The sequence below is a fragment of the Macrobrachium nipponense genome, chromosome 8 (genome assembly GCF_015104395.2).
Source record: "Macrobrachium nipponense isolate FS-2020 chromosome 8, ASM1510439v2, whole genome shotgun sequence".
Classification (NCBI taxonomy): Eukaryota; Metazoa; Arthropoda; class Malacostraca; order Decapoda; family Palaemonidae; genus Macrobrachium; species Macrobrachium nipponense.
Window position 1 is genome coordinate 72,435,307 of NC_087203.1, and position 22,500 is coordinate 72,457,806.

Below are 22,500 nucleotides of genomic sequence, written 5' to 3' on the forward strand. Positions count from 1 at the left end.
ATTGCCGTGAATACGTGGGCCGTCCAGTTTTTACTCTACTTGAATATGTCTTATTATTTTTTTCCTTTTTATTTCATTCTTTTTTTTTTTTTTTTTTTTTACTTATTTTAATAATTCTTGTCCTGTTTAGTTTACGTTTTTTGTTTTTAAAGGTGTCTTTTTAGTATTTTTTAATATTTTAAGTTTGTAATCATTGTGCAACTTTTAAATCTCAATTCTTAGCTTTATTGTAATTTATTTTATGCTATCTATTTTGTACAGCCCTCGAAAATGTAATGAAGACATTACGAAACGTCGGGAATAAATTGACCATTTTATCAAGTCTTTATGTCCTTCTCCTCATTGACATATATATATATATATATATATATATATATATATATATATATATATATATATATATGTATGTGCTTAAAAAATCACTGTAGATGCACGTGACTTCATAAGTAAGCGAATACACGGAAAATAATAGTCAGAAATCCAAGCGCTTTCGTCTTTACTCAGACATCGTCAAGGAGTTAATGAAGTACAATTGGAGATAAAGGTCTCAGGTACAAAACAAGATCAAGAATACCAAATGGTTAATTGTCAAAAGGGTAAAAATTAAGAGATAATCCAGGATTATTGGATATCACACGGTCACAAACCTCAACCGAAACTACAAAGTATCTTTACAGTCCAAAACATGTAAAAACTGGAGTATATTAATTTTGTTGCTTATATTTATCTACAACTTTTTCATAATGAAAGCATCAAGTTTAAATAAACCAAGACTTAAATTTAGAACATTTCTATTATTTGACTTGATGTAACAAGAGTCAATGATATTCCTTTTAACTGTGTCATTACATGGGATTAAGGCTCTTGCTTGACTCCAGTTAATAGGATGGTCTAAATCTCTCATATGTACGAATATTCGTACATATGAGAGATTTAGACCATCCTATTGAGGGGGTGGCACTGTTGATCTACAGGGCAGGCACACAACAGGGCAGTCTACACGGATCTGCAAAGGATTCTTGCATGAAACACTGGTAATGGTAAGAGCAAAGTTACACAGTATGACGTAAGATTTCACAAAACTCAAATCTTCGATTTTTCAAGAATTACTGTTAACACCGAGCTTCAAATTTGAGTTGCAAATTCCAGTTAATGCTAGAATGATGTTACACAAAAATCTCACTAGCCTCATAGGGAGGCGGGGATCTAGGAATGGGAATGAGGTGGGAAAACACAGCTGAGGAATAAGGATGAGTGCTAGGAACAGGGATGAGGTGCCAACAGAACATTTAAATGTACACTTCCAGTTACTTGGTTTGTCAGAATGACGGGCATAGCTCCGTAACAAGTCGCGGCCAAGAGACTTTGGTTAGCTGCTGTCCCTCACCAGGGAAGTGACGACAACTTCATCAACACGAAAGGCAGTCACGTTCGTCAGTCAGACTTATTTTGGCAGAGTCAACACAGTTCGTGGGTTTACTAACCATCTTCAGCAAGAAGACGATGTTCAAGGGAAAGCAGTTGGCAGAGTTATTTAGCGTGATACCACCTCCTTGTCAGTGTACTGTGACAGAGCTGGAATCCAAGAGCAACGCCAGGCATAGCCAGTACTCTATCCCTAACAGATGGGTCTTCAAAACGCCTAGGGCAGAGTGACGTGTTCTTGTTCACACACAAATGCAAAGGTAGGGGTTGGTTGGTTATGATTTAGCTGGCTTTGTGCCAGCACGGGCTCTTGCTCCTAGAGCAGCCAGTAACGACAGGGGCTTCTTCAGGCCCTATATATACCCCGAATTTTGATCTTGCGTCTGCTGGTCAAAACTTGTTGTTGTTCTCAAAACACAGGTTAGAATTCATTAAGGGCAATTCATCTCGGGTCCCTTATGTCCGTCGTTAATCGCCTACCCTATCCTGAAATGACATTTGAACGACTGCGAGAAGGTGCGAGAAATAGGAACAATACAAACATATGAACCCAGTATTAACCCCGAAATCTCGACAATGAGCCGTGTGACTATTGACAGCTTGGGAGGTCTTCCGCGTGTTAATAGCTGTTGGACAAGTTAAACTGGGACCATATTACAATGGAAAGGGGCCACGATTCCCATGGGATACTTCTAACCCTCTCGTGTTGGGTCTAGGCACAGGTCACCTGCAAGCCCTGAGGGAGCTGACAGGTCATTCATCATCTGCAGACTAATCTTAAGGTAAAATCATTAAACGTGTCTTCGTCACCATTCATCTAGCAATCAAGGCAAACAGAATTTTAACAGGTCAAAACCATGGGCGCTTGAAATTTTTGTTGTATGCTCATCCATTGCCGTCAATAGGTTCAAAAGAGGTCCGAGGCTGAACCTTGGGTCAGTCTGTAATGAGTTGGGCAGATGGTCAGACATCCATCTCTCTCCCACTACTCTGTCTCACGGCCTTGCTCTGTCCCAAGGTCATATTGGTCCAATAGAAAGCTCTCGCACCAGGAGTTTGTGGGAAGAATTTCTTGTATCAATTTCAGAAAGGGCTAATACTTTCTTCAAAATCCCTCTCTACAGATTGAACCAAGATTGTGTAGAGCCCTTTTGTTTGCTGTCTTAGACCAATAAATGGAAACTGTGACCACCCATCCCCTGTGCAAATAAAGTACAGATTAAAAAAATTTCTTCTTGGAAAAGAGATTGCTTTGATTGGATCTCGGTATAACACTGAACAAGAATGCGATGATAACAATATTTCAGATGTAACACTAGCTAAAATAGATACCACTGCTCCTAACATTAACACAGAAAATTTAGAGGAAGAACTTTGGTTATCTGCAATGCATTTTGGTGATGAACCTCCTTCATTTGATGTACAAGGTATGACTTTTGAGGAGGCCATGGAAACCGAGGCACTTGGGTATGTTGGGAGTTTCTTGGTAAAAAAATTTCCTCAATATGAATTCCTAGGATCCAGTGTTACAAAGCATGATAATACTTGGCTTTCAGCCATAAGTAGGAGTGAAGGGAAACTAAAAAACCAAACCAGGATTTTTTTAAACAGTTGCAGACCATGGAAATATTGTTGAACTGTAACCATGGAGACTCCTCACTAAAAGGTGAAAAAAAAAAATGCTTTAAAAAACTGACAAATGCATGGTAAATATTGTTTCTTTACCTGAGGATGTCATTGTGTATTTCATAAAGTGCCGAATATTCTTCAGAGTGAGAATTCTGAACAGAAAAAATATCAAGGGAAGAAAAATATCAGAAAAAAAATCAAAATTAATAGCAAAGGATTTCCCAGTGCCGAGAAAATGTACAGAAAAAAATAATCATAATGTACATATAGAAAAAGAAAATAATAGAGCATGAGTAAAAACCAAACTCGCAAAGAAAAGAAAAAGAATATAAATTTTGTTAAGGGTAAAAAAAATGAATTGTAGAAATAAGCTATAATAGATTAAAACATGTAATGTACAGTAGTATGTAATATGCAATAGTATGAAATAAATTAGATTACAGTTTTTTGTCTTCTGGCCAATTTTGCACCTTGGCATATTTTTTTTTTAAATCTCCAGATATGATTATTGAGAGGTCACCATTGTATAAATATAAATTGCTTCCATCATATATGATAACAACAACAACAACAACAACAACAACAACAACAACAACAATAATAATAATAATATCAAGAGTATAATTATAATAATAATACTAATAATAATAATAGTATCAAGAGTAAAATGAAAACAATAATTATAACATTATTATTATTATTATACTTTTGATATTATTAATATCAAAAGAATAATAATAATAATAATAATATAATAATAATAATAATAATAATAATAATATATTCCGTAAGCGTAGTTCAGTTCGGGCCAGGGTCGTCTTCGGATTAAGGGCTGGTGTTGGTGCTGGTATAGCTGGTATTACGTGACGTTTCGACTTCTCGTAGGTCATCTTCGGACGAGTCGATGAAGAGACTGTAGCAAGAAAGTTTGCGGAACGGTATTTATAGCGGCACGGACCTAGAGTTGCATTCTCATTGGTCGGGCCGGTCTTGGGCGAAGCCGTGGATCTCGCCTCGAAGGTCTTGGGGATTCTCTTGTGAGAGCGCCACAGTGGTGTGCCTGGGGATGAACGTCAGGAATTCCGTCTGTAGCAGGAATCGTATCATCCTGTGGGGGCTCCTGATTATCTGGCATCGTCGGGGGGTCGCTCGCTGCTCTCCGGGCGGCGGTGGGAAGGAGAAACGTTTCTTGAGTTATATTTTAAGTTTGGTTACTCCTTACCTATATGAAGGGCTTCTAGGAGGCGCAGACGTCGGGGGATCTGTTGTCTGATCTATTATTATGATATTAGGGTATAATATAATTTCTTTTTATCCGTTTGTTATGAGCAGTCCTGGCGTGGTTGAATATGGCTCCTTCTTGGGGGTGGCAGGAGATTCGCTTGGGAGAAACGCATGGAGGTCATACCGACGTATTTGCCGAGGCATCCTCGGACGGGGCATGTGTAACGGTAGACCACACTCGTCTTCTTCAAGGGATCCTGCAGGGGCGCCGAAGGGTTGTTTCTATCACCAGGCTGCTCGTCCTTCTTCGTTTTATAATATATAATTATTTTTTAATATTTCTGTCTGGGTCGGGCTGGGCTGACGTTTTCCTCGATGATCTTTTTGAGGGCTTGTTCGTCCTCCTTGTACCTCCGGTGAAGTGCCCCTTGAGAAAAGCTTGATGGGCTCTGCAACGTCGGGACGGGGTTCCTGGTGGTACCAGGCATCCATACTTTTCCTTATTGACTCATCAACAGCACGATTGGTGTGTCCGTTGTCGACGAGGACCTGGGCGGCGCGCTCCAACTCACTGTGTGTGTCATTCCAGGAGGAGCAGTGTGAGAGGGCCCTCCTGACGAAGGCGCTGATGGTGGAGCGCTTATACCTCTCAGGGCACTCACTCTCACCGTTCATGCACATTCCCAGGTTCGTCGGCTTCGTGTACACCCTCGTGCTGAATTCGGAATCTCGCTGTTCGACAAGGACGTCAAGGAAGGGGAGGCGGCGATCTTGGCAGTGTTCAATCGTGAAACGTGAGGCAGCTGTGGTCGTGGAATGCACGTCGCAGCTGCTCTATCTTATCCTGGGAGTCGGCGCAGACGAAGGTGTCATCGATGTAGCGCATGTACGTCCTCGGTTTCCTGGAAATCTGGAAGACCCTCTTCTTCGACGGTACCCATATAGAAATTGGCGAAAAGGACCCCAAGGGGAGATCCCATCGCCACGCCGTCGATTTGTGAACATATAGTTGCGGTGATCAGCAAAAGGGGCCTTCTTAGTGCAGATTTCCAGCAGGGCTCGAAGGGCATGCTCTGGGATGTTTAAGGATGGAGTGTCGGGGTCCCTGTAAACTCTGTCCAAAATCATTTGTATGGTCTCGTCAACGGGGACGTTGGTAAACAGGGACTCTACATCCATCGAAGCGATGCATCCTCCAGGGGGCGTTGCTCGTAGGGCGTCCAAGAACTCGGCCGACGACTTCAGGCTGTGCCTATCTGGGACGTACGGGGTTAAGATGGTGTTAAGTTTCTTGGCCAACAGGTACGTAGGGGCAGGGATCTGGCTGATTATGGGGCGAAGGGGGTTCCCTTGTTTATGGGTCTTAACATTCCCATAGACGTAGCCTAAGTCATGGTCACCCGTTATGGGTGGCAAATGCAGGGCGTTTCGAGGCGGCGTTGACCGTTTCAATAATCCGGTTGGCCTCTCGCTTGATGTCGTCGACGGGGTTCGGGGTTGGTGATTCTGCGGAATTTCGTGGAGTCCGCCAGGATTTCTTCAATCTTCCGGCGGCGGTATTCCTCAGTCTGGATAAGGACGAAGGCAGCAGTTTTATCGGCCCTGCGTACTGTGACGTCCTCACGCTTCCTTAACTGCTTTCGCTGCTTCCTCAGGTCACGGCTGATGATACCACTGCGGTAGGTCTCCACGGTCGCTGAGGGCCTCGGCAAGCAGTAAGGGGCTGAAGGGCGTCAGTCCGTCCAGCAAGTTCCCAAGGTCCTCTTGCTTCTGGATACCGTCGAGGAGATATTCGATTTCCAAGCGTTTATCCATCGCCCTCGGCTGCGTGATGTGCAGTTGAGGCCCATCCGCAGGATCTTTGTCTTCGTCAGGTGTTGGGACGTGACTTGTGAGGTTGATGTACTCGTCACGTGCTTGTGGGAGGCGTATCTTACCTCCGTTGAGGGCGACGAGTTTCTTGGTAATGGTCCTGTTCTTCTTCTCAGCATCTTTTTCCTCCAGGCGGCGAAGGCAGTCGATGATGTATTCGTGTCCACGCCCTTGGGGGTTGTCTATTGCGCCATTTTCTTCGTCTGAGGCACGAGGGGGAGCTGCAACAGGGTCGCTACGACGCGGAGGCCCTCCCACTCGGAGTATAAGCTGTCCTTTTCCGTCGACGAGTGCGGCCCTCTCTTGTTCCTTGGCGTGCAGTTGCCGTTGCAGCAGGGTCCTCCTGAAGCTCCTCGTGCCTGGTTCTCGCTGGGCGGTAGGGTCATGTAGCCGGAAGATTGTGTATTTTGGAAGAAGACCCACTCTTTTTAAGGGCAAATACTGTTAAAAAGGATGGCAGAATTAAGCGAGTTGATTTTATATATTGTTTTTTCTATTTTTCCTTACAATTCGCTTCTCAGGCTCAGCGATGTTTCTGAGTAACTGGCCAATATTCATATTGGGAATTTTCAAAAATTGTAAATGCTGAAGGAATCTCATTATTTAGAACAGGATATCAGGTCCAGGTCAAGCAGGGGTCGTCGTCAGTGCCGGTATTATTCCGTAAGCGTAGTTCAGTTCGGGCCAGGGTCGTCTTCGGATTAAGGGCTGGTGTTGGTGCTGGTATAGCTGGTATTACGTGACGTTTCGACCTCCTCGTAGGTCATCTTCGGACGAGTCGATTCAATCGACTCGTCCGAAGATGACCTACGAGAAGGTCGAAACGTCACGTAATACCAGCTATACCGCACCAAACACCAGCCCTTAATCCGAATAATAATAATAATAATAATAATAATAATAATAATAATAATAATAATAATAATAATAAGTTTATTAAAAATAATGGCAGAATTCACAGAACTGATTTTGTACAATATTCTTTCAATTCTCCTTATGATTTGCCTTTCTGGCACGCTGGTATTATAAAGCAGCTGTCCAATGTTCATCGTGCTGTAGGTCGTCAACGGAAATTTCGGGCGGGCTGGTGTTATCAATAGCAAACAGGCAAGCCAATTTAGGTCACCCCGCTGATAATCTTCCTTTAACCTTCTGAGCGTTGGTTGAATGAAAATCTTGTCGATCATTATCTGAAACCCATGCTCCTTTTGAGATGTTTCATTACCTGGCACTCTTTTATTAAGGCCGATCATTTGACTCTTGTACCGGCAGTTGCTGCTATAAATTATACGTGACAAATTCCAGTTTACTCTATGGTTATGTTCATTTATATGGTTGAAAATAGCTGAGTTCTGTTGTCCATACCTAACTGACCGTTTGTGTTGTATTAATCTCTGGGGAAGTGATTTACCTGTAAATCCGATGTAAGTGCCCAGCATCAAATTTAAAGTTGAATGGGAAATAGACAACTAAATTCGTGATTACTATGGCTGTTCAAGATAGTTGTGTACCAATACCTGCGTCTCCCACAATGGTAGCTATAGAGTTGTTTTTAAATGTTTGTGTTGCCACCATGGATGTTCGGTTATAGGACCGGATGTGAGTAAATCCGCAACGATATGTTAGCTATGAAATGTGTATAAATAAAGTTTAGGTGGATCAGATCCTCTTATTAAAAGACTAGACCTATCATTGCTTTACTTTGCTTAAATTTTCGACCGTGCTGACCTGCCTCCGGTTTTAGGTAGCATTGAGTAAATTTTCTGTAGTTTTTTTTTTTTTTTTGTAACGCTAGAACACAATAAAACCCGTCGATGCGGAATTTAATCCAGCGTAAACCGGATACTCAAAACTCTGGTGCAGGGTCATGAGTGTGCTCACGATACCCGCGAGTTTAAGAAATTTATAACTCGTGACGACTGTGGGCAGAGGGACCACGCATTTGATCTAAAAGTTGATGGGAGGATTGCACTACGAAAGCCACGCGAGTTTTAGACTCCTATAAGAAAATTAGACACCAATTTTATTCAGACGCTTGGTACCTTTTCAGTCTCCGAACCAATCCGTTTTCTATCTTGGGAGGGACACAGTAAACACGATCTTCCAACAGAAGGGAGGAGGAAGTTACTCATTTTCTTATAGCAAGTTGACAGAAGCGAAGGAAACTGAAATACAGCAGAAAAAAAGTGGGCAGTCCTGGCTTATCTATATTACCACCCCTACATTATTTTACAAGTTCTTCATTAGACGAGTGGGTTGCGTACTAGCCTATCGATCTGGCTGCCCCAGTTCGTACCATGCTGCCGCCAATGTGGAACCAGAGGAATTTATTTCTGGTGATTAGGAATTCATTTCTCGATATAATGTGGTTCGGATTTCACAATAAGCCGTAGGTACCGTTGCTAAGTACCCGTTGGATCCTAGCCACCTTAATAGAAATGTAATCCTCCAGGCCAGACCTATGGTCTGGTTAAACTAAGATATATTTCAACTTTTATATTATTTTAAAAATGTAACACTCTCCGCTCTTTTAAATGTTTCCAGTATTTATTGTCTTGCATTTTTGTGACTTGGCTTTCCTTCCCTCCATGTATAATACTCCTTTCATTCATTCACTGGATATTGAACGTTACCGAGATGAGTGGTTTAGGAAAAACAGAAGGATCAGTAGTAGTCTGAGAGTTTAAAGGCGCCCTAAGAGCAAGAGCCCGTGCTGGCACAACGCCAGCTTAATAAAAAAAAATAAAAAAAACCACCAGGGAATCAGCAGGGGTGAATGGGTGAGAGAATCTTCAATAAATTTAAGAAACGACTTTTCCACTGTCTGTTACTGATCGTGTTCATTCTGTTTGAGAGTTGTCTGTGTTGGTTGGTTAGAATCCGGAAGTCTATAACAAGTTTTAGTTTTCTGTAAAAGCTTAAAACTACTGAGGCTAGAGGGCTGCAAATTGTTAAGGTGATCCTCCGCGCTCCAATCATCAAACTTACCAAATTGCAACCCTCTAGCCTCAATGGTTTTTTTTTTAAGGTTAAATTTAGCCGTGGCTGAAAGTTTCATAGGCCGCGTCTCATACAGCATTCTACGCTGAATAGAAAACTCGATTTCTTCGGCGGATTTTTTACTTACGTATTTTGTTTCGTTTACACAACTTAGATATTGGCTTTGGGCTAGTTCCCATGCTGGCATAAGGCCAGTGTACTGCCAGCTAACATTGTTAGCTAGAAAACTGATTAGATACTTATACTCTTTCAGATAATTGGTCTGGGGATTTTCTCTCCTTGATGAGCCACAAAGAACCACTTTCGTTGGATTATTATTGAGTTGAATTGAAATGAATATGGAATTTAGGCCGAAGGCCAAACACTGGGACCTATTAGGCCATTCAGCGCTGAAACGAAAATTGACAGTAAAATGTTTGGAAGGTGTAACAGGAGGAAACCTCGCAGTTGCGCTTTGAATCAATTATTAGGAAAGGGTGGAAAGTAAGATGGGAGAAAGAGAATATGAACGGAAATGCAATAAAAGGAACGAAAGGGGTTGCACGCGGCAAAGAACCTCAAGTAACGTCTATAGTACACCACATGAGGTGCACTGACAGCAATACCTCCCTACAAGGGTTAGAGTGCTTTCATCTGTAAAACAGACATACATAGCATTTTGACTGCAATAAAGTTAGTTTTTTTTTTTTTTTTAAACTTCAATGTTCGCTGAGCCAAGAACATTGAAAAATCCCATGGTTTATTTTATTAGGTAAATTTCAAGGGCAAGGAAATAAAAACAACTGGTAAAATCGTGTAATTGTCATTTAATGAGTTACTTTGGTACAATTACCTTAAACAAGCCTTAAACTAGGAATTCAATTATCTAACTAGTTATATAAAAAATGCCTCTAGCACGCCCTTGTCTATCAAGTCGCTGAGAGAAAAAAAAAAGTTACAATCACGCTCATCATTCATCATGCACGTACACAAATGACGTCATTTCCGTTCAGTAGTCCCATTTGCACCAATTTCACATGTCACTGAGAAACGAGGATGCGTTCAGTTTCCCTCTGCCGTAGACGCAAAACAGCCAGCAAAACTTGCTAGTAACGTGAACCAGCGAAGTACACTGAACGAATCCAGTGTCAGAAAAAAAAACACTTGGCAACAATGTATTGAAAATTCAAATTCAACAAGACATAAAATCACAACAAGCGATATGAAGTTATATATACATACATACATAAACTATAAATATTCGTATATATGTAGATAAAACAATTCACATATCATTTGAACAAGAAAATAAATAATTAATAAATAGGACAATAAATAGATCAAATAAATAACGTATACGTGTACAAAAGCCTAAAGTGTATATGCTGAGATCCTGCATATACACGCACCAGAATGTGTATTCAATAACGATCATCCATGTGCATGTTGCAACAGTTATTTGCCTGTTATGTTGCGGGAAGAAGAATATGAGTGCAGGATTAAATTGTATGTATCTTACAGGAAGTGTCGGAATATCTAGTTCAGTTACGTCATGGGACCACAGACACAATCCAGAGAAAAGCTTCTAAAAGCCCACTATACAAAAGAAACAAAAATGTTTGTACCTACGAGTAATGTATATATACGGGTATCTACATTCATCAAATAATAAGCCAAAAAACAAAAGCTTTGTTTATTACATTTATGTTGTCATCGTGAACCTGCAGGTCACGATGCTCAGCTTTTCAAAATAAGTTGGCTTTGTCCCCAATATCACAAGTACCTTTTCGAGTTTTCCTCTGAGGGTTCGGTACCTAAGACCTTGGTTTCTGCCAAGAAATTTTGCAACATCAAATGAGTTGATGCCTTGTGAACCTGGCTCTCGGTAGAGCTAGTACCAGGTGTACCAAAACTGGACCGAAATGTCAGAAACGGAAATTTAGTAGGTCTCAATAGTTAGTTTTAGTCACCAAGGCATCAGTTACTTAGAACGGCGCTAGAAAAGCATGCATAACTAAATTGCACATACGGGAAGCGGTTATTTACATTAGGATATTAACAATGGGATTAAAATGAGGCAATTGATGAAGGGAATGTATTGACTGAGCATTCGCCTAAAAAACAAAAAACTTGCAGTGATATCCACTGCAGAAGGCGAGGCCCGACAGAATGGCTTCTGTGTATATGGTGTGTTAGTGGTCCTACTGTGTGTTAGTAGTGAAAGCATCGCCAATTTGGTGGTGGTTAATAGCCCTTTAAGTGCTAGTGTCGTGTTAGTAAAGAAGCTCGTAGGTGTTAGTTAGCACAGCAATGATGGTTGGGTAAAACATTAAGTGAGCAAGCAAGCAAGCAGTTTTATGTTGCAGATACAAGCAAAGCGTTATTTGTTAGCAAGCATTGTGTAGGTTAGTAAGCATAATTTTACATGATACCAAGCATTGCGTTCATTGGTAACATACCTGAATGATGAAATCAAAGTTATCAAGATGTTAGTAAAGCATTAAGCAGGAAGTGAAGGTGTAAGCATTATGAAGTTTGGTTTTAAAACGCTGCTGTTACCAAAGCATTTTGTGTGGTTATTGTGCATATTAATAGGTCAAGCATTAATTCCTAATAAGCATTCCACTACTTGCGAAAAGAACTACTAAGCATAAAGCACTGCAGCAAAATGCGTCATACAAATTGCTGCATAATAAGCATTTGAAGCGGAAGTTCAGCATGTAGGCCAGTGTGTTAAGAAGCATTGCATCTATTTGTCAGTATCCTGGTCAGTTCAAGTGTGTAAAACTGTTTAATGGACTGAAAATCTGACAGTCACTGAGAGCGCAGGTGTACAACAGTGAAAGTGTTATACCTAATGGACCCTAGCTAGCCATCATCTAATTAAAGCTTCAATGGGAGAAAATGTCTCGCTAATTGCAATCAGTAGGAACCTACAAAAACTTTAGGTATTTAGTCTTAAATTTATGATTCATTCTTTCAAAATGAAGGTTTAGGATTAACAAAGACAAATTTATCATATGGATGCCGAATGATCAAGGAAGATTTATACTTTACGATTGCTTCTGATAAAAGACTAAATATCATAAAGTTTTGCTATAGGTCTATTACTGGATAAGCGTATAACATGCTGTGCATATAGCATTGCTGCCTAAACTACCTACCTACGAGGTCCCAATCAGTAATCTCTTGTTATTTTAGACTTTTTAGTACAACTGTTGTGTAAGGTCTTGTGCGTCTTGCTGTAGACACAAGACTTCTTGTAGACGTAGACTTGCCATCCCCAGCCCCAAATATCACCAGCACCATTTTGGATGGAGAAAAGAGCGGTGGCTTATTCGGCTTTTTTAGACAAGATTTTCTTAAACTTAGTCGTTTACTCTTGTTAAAATCAAAAGCTGTTGTTAAACAGGCGTGCCATCCCAGAGCTATTTCGGAGACAAAGCTTTCGCTAAACTGCTCTCTACTCATGGAGTATTTCAGAGAGATGGTACTTCTTTTCAAGTCTAAGAAGCTGCCGTTAATTTAGCATGTATTCCAAAGGATCATTTCAGAAGAAGACGCTCGATTGCTTTTCTCCAGATAGGAAAGAGGAACCATGCCAGCGCTTCAACTGAAAATGTTTTCTCTTTTCCTAGAAGGATTCGTTTGTATAAAAAAAAGGCCAGCTCTTTTCTCCATCACCAAGAAATAAAAAACCCAGATTACCATCACCAATCGCCTTTCAGTCTGCAAGTCAAAAAAATAAAGAAAAAAAACACACACAAGAAATCAGTCGGGCTTAGACATACATGAAAACGTAGACGTCGTTAATTGTTAAACTTAGGTCCAATAATATTAACATGACATGTCGAGTATCACAATACGTCACGTCATACAGTTATTGTGGTTTGGTTATAAAAAAAAAACATAACACGAAAACAAAAGAAACTTCTATGTCTACCATCATAGAAGAGAGTTCTTGTGAAGTACTCAGAGAAATAATGCCCTTGGTACTTTGCTTTTTATCAAAACAGTTAGTCTTCTTTTGTTGTAATGCTTATCTATTTTTAGAGATCATTCTGTTCTAATGCCCGAAAATAGCAGTTCCTAACCAAATCGAATATTCAGAAGATCCACACGTGTCAGAGAGGAGGTAGCTCGTCGTCGTAATAACTACCAAAAATCCCTCATTCCATTCTGAACGAATGTCAATGATAAGTTAATCAATCTTGCTAGCCAGATTAATAAAAAGTTGATCAATCTTGCTCTCCAGATTCGCCTGACCACCTGAAATGAATTTCTGGTGGTTTTAATCTACAATCTATCGGCATATTCCTTCGGTCTCTGAAACTGCTCCCCAAACAGTTATCAGAAAATTTCCCTTTTATCGAAAATCATTAAATAACTAAAAGTATCATTTTCACAAAAGACTACTTACACATTTTGGGCATGAGTACTCTGAATTGTATGTAGTCAAGCTTCTATCTTTTTGTTGAAATTTTTAAAGCTTCCCCTTTTTAGTCATCACAGATTTAAGCGATTTAAGACAACTCAAATTCTTTTCTTGTACCCTGTGAAATGACGACTCAAGCTTTAGTGATAAGTTGTTTCTCCCTTCACACGATCTCCATTGGATAAAGCGAATCCTGTCGGACGTGCGCTGGGCGATGACGCCTTTCGGAAACTTGCTGAGATTGGTTTTGTATCACCCGGACATCTACCAAGTCCTTTTCGTTCACCATTCGCCTTCGGAAAGAGCCGAAGAAACCCGGCCGAAAATCACTTGGTAGGACGCTGGTGGCCAAGGCGGGAAAGCGTTAGATTCTTCTTGGGTATCCTGAATCGTAGAGTTTCCTGAGGGATTCGGTGGTCGTGGCTGGACTAAGGGGCTCCTCGAGCTTGCTCCTGCGGCGACGGTGCCATACGGCAGTCCATGCCACAATGATGACCAGCTGAGCAATTAGGAAGACCGAGCAGGCTAGGACTAGACCCATCATGTTGATGCAAGTACCAGAAACTTCTTCTTGCATGACCATTTCGTTGTCGCCCTTGGCCTGTGAGATCGAGTAGATATGCAAAAATAAATAAAGAGCAAGGAAATGAAATAAAGTTAAAGTATGTACGCACGTATAGTATACAAGACTTATTTACATCTATAGATTGTCTTCTTTATTAATTAAAATGAACTTACATTGTTTTCATTGACTGAATCGAACTTGTTGATGGCGTTCTCTCGAGTAGGGATCTTTGCACGTCCTCCGCGGAAGCCGAACTTATCAGAGATCTTGATGGATTGTACGACCAAGAGTTCTTCAGGGATCTCGACGTCAGCTTCTCTCTTCCTTCTGTAATGCATCTCGTGAGAAGCAATATCGGCGGTAAGGGTATTCAGCATCGTCACCTGCAATGAAATGATAGACTTAGGTTCGCTTTCTGGATTTCAGTAGATGGTTCTCGTCATTGTGATTATTTTTGGCTGATAGTTTTTTCTTATGTCAACTTGAGTTTATAGCTTCCTGTAAAATTAATCTAAAGCAACTAGCTAGAATAATGTTTTAGTAAAGTACCTATATATATGTTTATATCAACAGGAGATTGTCTATATAGATATACATCATGATAAGCATATATATAAAAAATATCACCCAGCGTTTTCTTGGCATTTAGAACTAGTCACATACCTAAAGAGGTAAAAATTGCATTTCGATTTACAATCATTTATCTCAAAAGAAACCCTGAAATATTAAACCGTAGGATACTTCTGTATATTAACCAAATATGAAATATATAACTGTAAAACAAATAATTTGAATAGAACATTCACCTCCTGATGGGGTTCCCCTGGAACAAAGCTCACAACGTAGTTGGGGAAAGCATGTTCGATGATGTATGGAAGAGCTTCTCTCTTCTTGCGGCCATAGCTTTCTGTCTGTCGCATTTGTCCGCCGAAGTCCATGACGTCACAGATGACTGGCTCGCAGGTGGGCAAGCAAGGGGTCACCAAGGCTCTGAACTGAACGATGTCGCTCGTTGGGAACTTGAAAGCATCGAAGGTGGCACCCAAGACCTGACGAAATGAATACGGACGCCATCTTTTATTTCAAACAGGAGATACACCGGTTATCTTATATTATAGTTAAATAGAAAGTTAGCAAACGAGTACAAATACGCCAAACCTAGAATCATGAAGTACCTTGCCAGTGCTGTCACCTTCAGGAGAGGCCTCATGATGGACATCTCGGTGGGACATCCGCGCCCGTCCAGGAGAGTGATGTTGTTGGTGTTGCCCCCGTCCATGGCAATCAGGTCGCGGACGAAGATCTCGTAGGGGGAGTTCCTGTCGACGATCTCGAAGCGAAGCTGCAGCATGTCTCCCACGGAGGCGTCAGCAATATCGTCTCCATTGCGGTTAGTCACCCTCATGATGACGTTGGGAGAGTCCACGGTGCTTCCTTCTTCAAGGGCGGGCTTGATGTCGCCCTCGACGGTGAGGTCGACTCGGTTGCTGACGCTCTTGTTGGTCAAGTCGTACTGGCAGTGGACGCTCAAGCCCAGGTCAGCGGAGGTGACGATCATGTCGTGATGCTGGATGATGACGTCGTTGCTGTACCTGGAGGCTGAATCCCTCTCGACGTCACAGTCGATGTCGTTGTAGGACATGCGCAGCTCGAACTCGAGGGCCTCCTCGATGTCGTTGACGCAGGTGTTAGGTGAGCCCTTGGCGTAGATCTTGCCGTTGAATATCTTGGACGTCTTGATCTTGGCAACCATGTCTCCGGACCGACACTCGATGGTGACGTTGTAGCAGGAGGACAGTTCGTAGGTGGCTGAGCCGGGGATGTCGAGGTAAGGCTCCTCGACGTGGGTGAGAGTGGCGGCGGCGTGGTGGGACAGACGGCAGACATTGTCTCCGGTGTCACCGTAGTCGAAGGAGTGGCATCTGATGAGGGGCAAAACATAGATGAGTGATGGTGTCTGTCTATCAACCGTCTCCTAACGATTATTTCATAGTGCAACTGCCTCTTTTCCTCCTGTTACACCTTTCAAACCTACCGACTCGCAATTGTGCTTGTTCCTTTGGCCTAAACTCTCTATTCCATTCCATTCCATTCATACTTAGAAGCTGACCAGACAGCAACGAAATGTTACCTAGCTAAGGCTGGAAGTAATATAGAAGAAAAGGTGAGAAAATGACAAACGTTTAAATAGTTAGAAAAAAAAGGGCGATATACGTAAAGAGTACACAAAAACTAGAAGGAGAAGGAAAGAAACGGTCATATATCTGATCTGTCACCGGATGTAACGAAGAGAGACCAAAATGATTTCTGTCAGTTTACTTGGCAGTATTGTCTCCACGTAAATTGTTGTTTTAAATATATATTATATCTATATTATATTATATCTATATATATATATTATATATATAGATATATATATATATATAATATATATATTATATTTATATAATATATATAATATATAATATATATAAACAATCCAACAGCAAACAACCTCAAAGTATAACGAATTCGGTAGGGATTCTATTGAAATATTGAAAATAAAAAGCAATCTCTCTCTCTCTCTCTCTCTCTCTCTCTCTCTCTCTCTCTCTCTCGCTCTCTCTCTCTCTATCTCTCTCTCTCTCTCTCTCTCTCTCTTTCTCTTTTATTACCTGTAAGGAGCAGTGAGACAGTGCCTCTTGCAGTCTTCCAAGCTGTTCACGTCCTGGAAAACGGAGTCTACAGTCTTGAGAATGCGGCCTTCCATTTTCTGGAATTCGCACAGCCTGACGGGGTCGTCGACGCAGTTGTTCTCCAAAAAGTCGTTGTTGTCGGCTGCTCGGAAGGCTCCTGTGCCTACTGCCGTGTGTCGGTCCATGTCGGAAATTCGGCAGTCGCCTGTTGCGTTGTTGAAGTTAGCTGATCTGTGAACAGAAAGCCAAAGGGCAAAGGTTAGAGAGTCGTCTCTCCGCAGTCTGGAGTTCGAGTTGCTTTGCTTGAGGCTGCGCTCAAATGTGCAGTAACTCCTTTAGCCTTTTATTTTTACCTACGGTTTATTTCTTTTTTGTACCGTATATTATTTGGCGTTAATCTAGTTTAGTATACTGACTTTCTTTCTCTTTTGTCGAAATCTGTGTAAATTTCTGATCCAAGACTTGCTGAATTGCTTGAAAATGCGGAAAGAGAGCTATGTATAATATCATGGAAAGAGATAACATTTTTACGGTACCATTAAAGTTTAACGGTTCCTAAAGGTTCCTAAATGTTCTGAAAACTGAAACAGAAGGTAATGCTAAAACGTAAGGAAACAGTACAGAGAAAATTAATAGAAATAAAAAAATGATAAAAACGGGTGAGGAAAAATCTTGAATTGATAGCGTGCCGAGGTTTTGAAAACAACGGCTGGAAAGAAAACACCTAGTGTGAGGTTACTGATTGTAACACGTGGAATTAGCTACCACAGATATCTTCAATCCGTTACGCATAACAGCCATAAGGATGTAATGATGAAATGATGAACAGCATCCCTCCTGCAGGTATAATTCAACTTTTGTATATCGAGTGAAATCAAAACTAAGTGGCAAAGTAATTTTTGTAATTCATTTAATTCAAAATGGGTTTTTTCATTACATTAGCTTTTATGGATGTTCTACGTGCATGAATGTGTATGTAATGCTGTTTCATGAATAATAGTATATTTGCATAAGTTAAGTCTATCTTAGTTTAACCAGACCAGATTAGCAGCTTTCCTAGGAGATTAGATATTTTTACATGGCTAGGAACCAACTGGTTACCTTGTAACAGGACTTACAGCATATATCGAGAAATTCATTTCTAACCTCCAGAAACAAATTACATAAAAAGATATTTTGGTAATTGGCATTATTTGGCAATGGTTCATCTAATTAATGCGTTTGCCAAACTGCAATCTATAGTAGCAGTCAGAATCAAACTCTGCCTGAACTAGTTTCCAACGGACCTCTTGACTGATGGAAGATCTCAAGTGGGTTATTCCCGAACTGTCCTGATAAATCCACTTTGCATTTTAGGGTTATCCTCAAGCTGATTGTGACGACACACAGGTGACCGATATGAACCAAGAATCGCCGCCTAATATCCAAATCATAATATGATTATAATTTTTTTCCCATGGCCTCGAAGAGTATTCGGAGTATCCTCAACTTTCATGATCTCGGTAAAAGACTATCGAGCCTTCACCTTATTCTGATATAGAATTTCCGCTTGCAAATTACTTTAAACTTCCATGAGAGTTTTTTTTTGACAAAGGCAGGGACAAATAAAAAAAAACTCGAATGACCAGGAACCCTTATCACACGCGTTGGCTATACTATTTACCGACCCAAAAGGCCGTGAAATTGTCTGCCATTACGTCACTGACAGGGCATTAAGACTTTTTCACCGAAGGGAATGGGTTCGTCGGGGAGTTAAGGAACTCACCGTCTGCGAAAACGGACGATCATAATAAAAAAAAATGAAAGCTGTTTCAGAAGGCATCGCTCAGGAGGAGGACAGGTATTTCTTAAAGGCTTCCAATGACTAGACAGAACGCCCTCTTGGACGTTATTCTATGGCAGAGCGTCATTAGCTTTTAACGTGAGATTAAAAAAAGGAGGGACACGAGTTAGCTGAGGTGGGACCGGTTGTTGAAGCTTCCCCTCCTACGTCAATTTTCCAGCAGCAAAAGAGGTTTAGATTGGCTTTCGGGAGGTTGTGCTGTATAAACATGATTCCCTTTGACGAGACAAACGAGCAGAATGATACTACAGACGTTTGATTGTTCCGTTTGTATGGTTCTATGGCCTCTCACTTTCTGCCCCGTCATGAACACACACTGGTGGGTTGGGAGATAAGATGACTCAAGAATTTTTTTTCCTCCTGCTCCGAGAATGAAATCCAATCTAGTTTGTTCAGGTGTCAGGATGGGTTACCGAGTCTGCAGAATTATTACTGAACAAATAACCGTATGGTAATTACACTGTTCTACTGGTCATTGCATTAATACCAGATGAATGAATAGCAATTTAATCTGGAAATAAGTTCAGTCCCAATGAAGCGGCTGATCTCCTCATGTGCTGTAATACTCAACCAAGTCGAACAGATAAAGACCCGGTATGTTTGATATACAGATTGAACACCTTTTTTATTTTTATTTTTAAAGTTTATCTTTTACACTCACTTCCGACTGGTTGACGAACTGACTGGAGAGAAAAGACAACGCTACAGTTCTCACAGATTATACTTGAGCAATTTACGTTTAAAGGTGAATGATTGACTTTCTTATATGTCGGAAAAGTAGTCACACGAGCAAAGCTCATCTCGTCGGGAACAAATATCCCTATAAGGAAATTTAGTTGCTTGTTAAGCTGTAAATGGAGCATTTTGCAAAATAAGGATTTGATAACATATACGAATACGAGAAACCCTTGAAGTTAATAGTTGCATGCCGTCGGCGAAGAAATTTTTGCATTTCTAATATCCTTAATTGAATTGCATTTACAAAAAAATTCAAACAGCCGCTCAGTTGCTCACATCAAATCGCGCAATTAAAATTGCTCTTAGCACCAGTATTCATAATTGAGTTACTTCCGCGTCTCTTCTGCTGGTGGTTAATTTCCGTGGTTTATCAACTTTCCCGCTTTCGTTTTTCGAACGTAGCCTGGATACCTAATTATTCAATCGAGAAAATTTAGAGAGCCAAGTAAACTAAGATTTAAGCGATTTTGAAAGAAAGTTTAGTTTCATATTTTTATAAAGAGAAATCCACCTGATTTTATTGTAACATCAGGCGTCAGTGAAACCCAAAGCAAACGTACACAGTTTGGTGCAATAGGCAATGGGTTAAAATGAGGCCCATCAGTCAGCAGAAAAATTCTTTGATATGAGGAGGACTTCAGGAAGGAAGGTATGCTGTGCAAGTGAGTTTGTCTATTCCATTCGAAAAAAATTGCCTTTGCTATTCAAAATGGGCTGTCATACCAATAGAACGAATATGGAATTGCAAAATTAGAGTGAAAAACTAACTAACGATGAAGGTGCATCATTCAATATGTATAGGGACAAACAGAAATTAATGCAACAGTTGCAAAGAAGATGGTGGTTGACTCTTTAAAGTAATATTGAAAGCGTTTCTGTTAAACTTGAGAGTTATTAATATATATATATATATATATATATATATATATATATATATATATATGATATATATATATATATATATATATATATTTATTTATTTATTTATCTTTACTCTGTACGTGTGTCTGTCTGTCTCATTATTGTCCATCTAAGGGTTTAAATCCAAATTCCCTCTTGGAAATACGATGAACCTCTCTCTCTCTCTCTCTCTCTTTTACGCACGCGTGCACACACACCTATATATATATATAGATATATATATATATATATATATATATATATATATATAGATATATATATATATATATATATATATATATATCTATATATATATATATATATATATATATATATATGTGTGTGTGTGTGTGTGTGTGTGCACGCGTGTGTAAAAGAGAGAGAGAGAGAGAGAGAGAGAGAGAGAAGAGAGAGAGAGAGTTCATCGTATATCCAAGAGGGAATTTGGATTTAAACCCTTAGATGGACAATAATGAGACAGACAGACACACGTACAGAGTAAAGATGACCTTTGGGGAACTGTCGGCCCCATACCGCTCTTCCTAGTCGTCAAGGGTTTGCGGTGGGGCGCGCAATCTCGTGACCTTTGACCCAACACCTTTTAGGAACAGTTATGAACCAAGGATTTATGACCAAACAGTGGGAAAGACAAAAGGCTGTTGTTTCCTTTCTCCGGTTTCTTCTTCTTCTTTTTGTTTGTCTTGACGAACAAGCGTGATCTTTTATCTACTGTTTAAAAAGCTGTTTTTAATGTCACGACTCCCGGACCAGCGGACATGCTTACGTTTATTAAGATAACAACCTCTTTTGTATGCTATAGAATTTTCTTCCCACGGCGCTTGTTAGCTGATATCTTTGTGTGACAAGTCGTTATTATCAACGAATATTATTTAGCTGTAGATGAAGGCCATAACGTTTTTTTCTTTTCGTTATTAGGATTTTCACAGAAAATAAGTTACATAGAATTCTTTCGAATCAATCTCTTTTGGTCAGCCACTTTGACAACCAAGTATTCGCCGGCATGTCAGTATCTACCCAACGTCTCTCCAGTTATAATTGGTTATGTCATTATATATCGTGGAACACATGTGGAACAGAACAGACCTGTATCATACTTCATACTGATTCAAAAGATCGCCTTACACCTCACGGAAAACGAAACAATGCCATCCCAACTTTTTTTTTTTTTTAATCGTCTATTGCGGGAGCCACGCGCATGCGCGGTTGACAATTTGAGTTCAGAGATCACTAACTGTTTCCAAACCATTCGGAAGAGAGAGAGAGAGAGAGATGAGGTAAGAGAAATAGTAAATTCAAGAAAGAGAGAGAGAGAGAGAGAGAGAGAGATGAGGTAAGAGAAATAGTAAATTCAAGAGAGAGAGAGAGAGAGAGAGAGAGAGAGAGAGAGAGAGAGAGAGAGAGAGCAGATCAGAGATAAAAGATGAATAATTAATTAAGAGGAAAAGTAAATTCAAGAAAGAGAGAGAGAGAGAGAGAGAGAGAGAGAGAGAGAGAGAGAGAGAGCGAGCAGATCAGAGATAAGAGATGAACAATGAAGTAAGAGAAAAAGTAAACTCAAGAAAGAGAGAGAGAGAGAGAGAGATGATCGATCCGTAGAAGCACCAAGCTACATTTTCCATGATAGTTCCTGTGGGTGTTCGTCCATGACCCTGAACCTCGTAACGTGGAAAATTGCTATTTACCGGGGAGAGAGAGAGAGAGAGAGAGAGGTTGGCTGTTGGGTGAGGGGCTGTGTCTGAGTGCAAAGCTACATTCCCCGTTGGTTTATACAACACCCGTTGAGTTTCACGTGGGTGTACGCCAGTAATTCCTCAAACTGGCGAGCAGGAAAATGACTATTTACGGAAGGTCATAACGGGTTGAGACGGGAAGCTTTCTGTTGTCTTTCGACGACATAGGGGCGAGAATACACACTGACACATAAAATTGACAGAACGCGCTTCCTGTTAATTTTTTTTTTTTTTTTTTTTCCTCTCATTGTTTCTCACGTTCGACTTGTTCGTGTTTCTGATCATTTCTCGGTCATTCGATAGTTTAAAAGGTGTCGGTTCCAGCCTTTATGTTAAAAAGGATATCTTCAGTCTGATCTGAACCAGTGGTATGAAATTTCACAATTACGGACGACCATACCTTATTCGCTCCTGTATCATTAATGTATTTTTCTTGAAGTTTAAGATCCAAGCAGCACTGGCAA

The 22,500-nt window shown here is 40.5% G+C and overlaps 1 protein-coding gene across 1 annotated transcript in view; it reads right to left on the reverse strand.

Moving 5' to 3' along the window:
• Positions 1-9,936: 9,936 nt before the first annotated feature.
• Positions 9,937-22,500, reverse strand: part of LOC135222846 (uncharacterized) — a 41,539-nt gene continuing 28,975 nt past the window's right edge. Inside the window, 6 exon segments of the mRNA XM_064261178.1 lie at positions 9,937-14,165; positions 14,303-14,512; positions 14,936-15,178; positions 15,305-15,321; positions 15,324-16,051; positions 16,784-17,035. Of these exon segments, the coding sequence (XP_064117248.1) occupies positions 13,929-14,165; positions 14,303-14,512; positions 14,936-15,178; positions 15,305-15,321; positions 15,324-16,051; positions 16,784-17,035 (1,687 nt within the window). The 3' untranslated portion in view covers positions 9,937-13,928.